Source organism: Pterocles gutturalis, unplaced genomic scaffold (assembly GCF_000699245.1).
Source record: "Pterocles gutturalis isolate BGI_N339 unplaced genomic scaffold, ASM69924v1 scaffold20701, whole genome shotgun sequence".
Lineage (NCBI taxonomy): Eukaryota > Metazoa > Chordata > Aves > Pterocliformes > Pteroclidae > Pterocles > Pterocles gutturalis.
The window spans coordinates 1-994 of NW_010103512.1; the positions used below are offsets into that span (position 1 = coordinate 1).

The window sequence follows — 994 nt, forward strand, 5'->3', positions numbered from 1 at the left end:
TGCAGCAGGAAGGAGGTGACAAAGGCGCCGGCGGGGCCACCTCCCTGCAGCACCACCCCTGCGGGGACAGCGCCCTGTGTCACCACGGTGACACCACGGCCACCAGCATCGCCACCAGCATCACCACTGGTCACCGGCACTGCCACCAGCACTGCCACCAGTGTCACCACGGCCACCGGCATCACCACCGGCATCGCCACTGGTCACTGGCACTGCCACCGGCACTGCCACCAGTGTCACCACCACCACTGCCACCAGCACTGCCACCAGCATTGGCATTGTCACCAGCAATGCCACCAGCACTGGCACCAGCCATTGCCACTGGCACCAGTAATGCCACCAGTGCCACCTCCACCACAACTGGCATTGTCACCAACACCGGCACCAGCATCACCACTGGCACCAGCACCGGCATTGTCACTGTCACCACCAGCACTGTCACCAACATCACCACTGTCACTATCACCACCAGTGTCACCAGCACCAGCATCACCACTGGCACCAGTACTGGCATTGCCACCAGCACTGGCACCAGTATCACCAGTGTCACCAGCACCAGCATCACCACTGGCACCAGTACTGGCATTGCCACCGGCACTGGCACCAGTATCACCACTGCCACCGGCACCACGGAGCTGGCATTGCCACCAGCACTGGCACCAGTATCACCAGTGTCACCAGCACCAGCATCACCACCAGCACCAGTACCAGCACCAACATTGCCACCGGCATTGTCACCGGCACTGGCATCAGCACTGGTCCCAGCGTTGGCACCGTCCCCATGCCGGTGGCCATGACTGCCACCCGCGCCATCCCAGTGTCCCCGTGTCCCCATGTCCCCACGCACCGGTGATGTTGGTGGCCTGCAGCAGGTCAAGCTGCAGGAAGGGGGGGTTCTCTGGCAGCGCCGCGTACGCGTCATCGGGGGGGGCCCAGCCCAGCAGCTCGGCGCCGGTGTCACCAGTGTCACCAGTGTCACCGGAGTGCAGGCGGG

General features: G+C 64.2%; 1 protein-coding gene across 1 annotated transcript; it reads left to right on the forward strand.

The window, feature by feature from the left end:
- Window positions 1-50: 50 nt before the first annotated feature.
- On the forward strand, window positions 51-662 carry LOC104471409 (putative per-hexamer repeat protein 5; the record flags this gene model as incomplete). The annotated part of the gene is made up of 1 exon (XM_010086745.1): window positions 51-662. A coding segment is annotated over one exon (612 nt), but the record flags the coding sequence as incomplete, so codon positions are not given.
- Window positions 663-994: the final 332 nt, after the last annotated feature.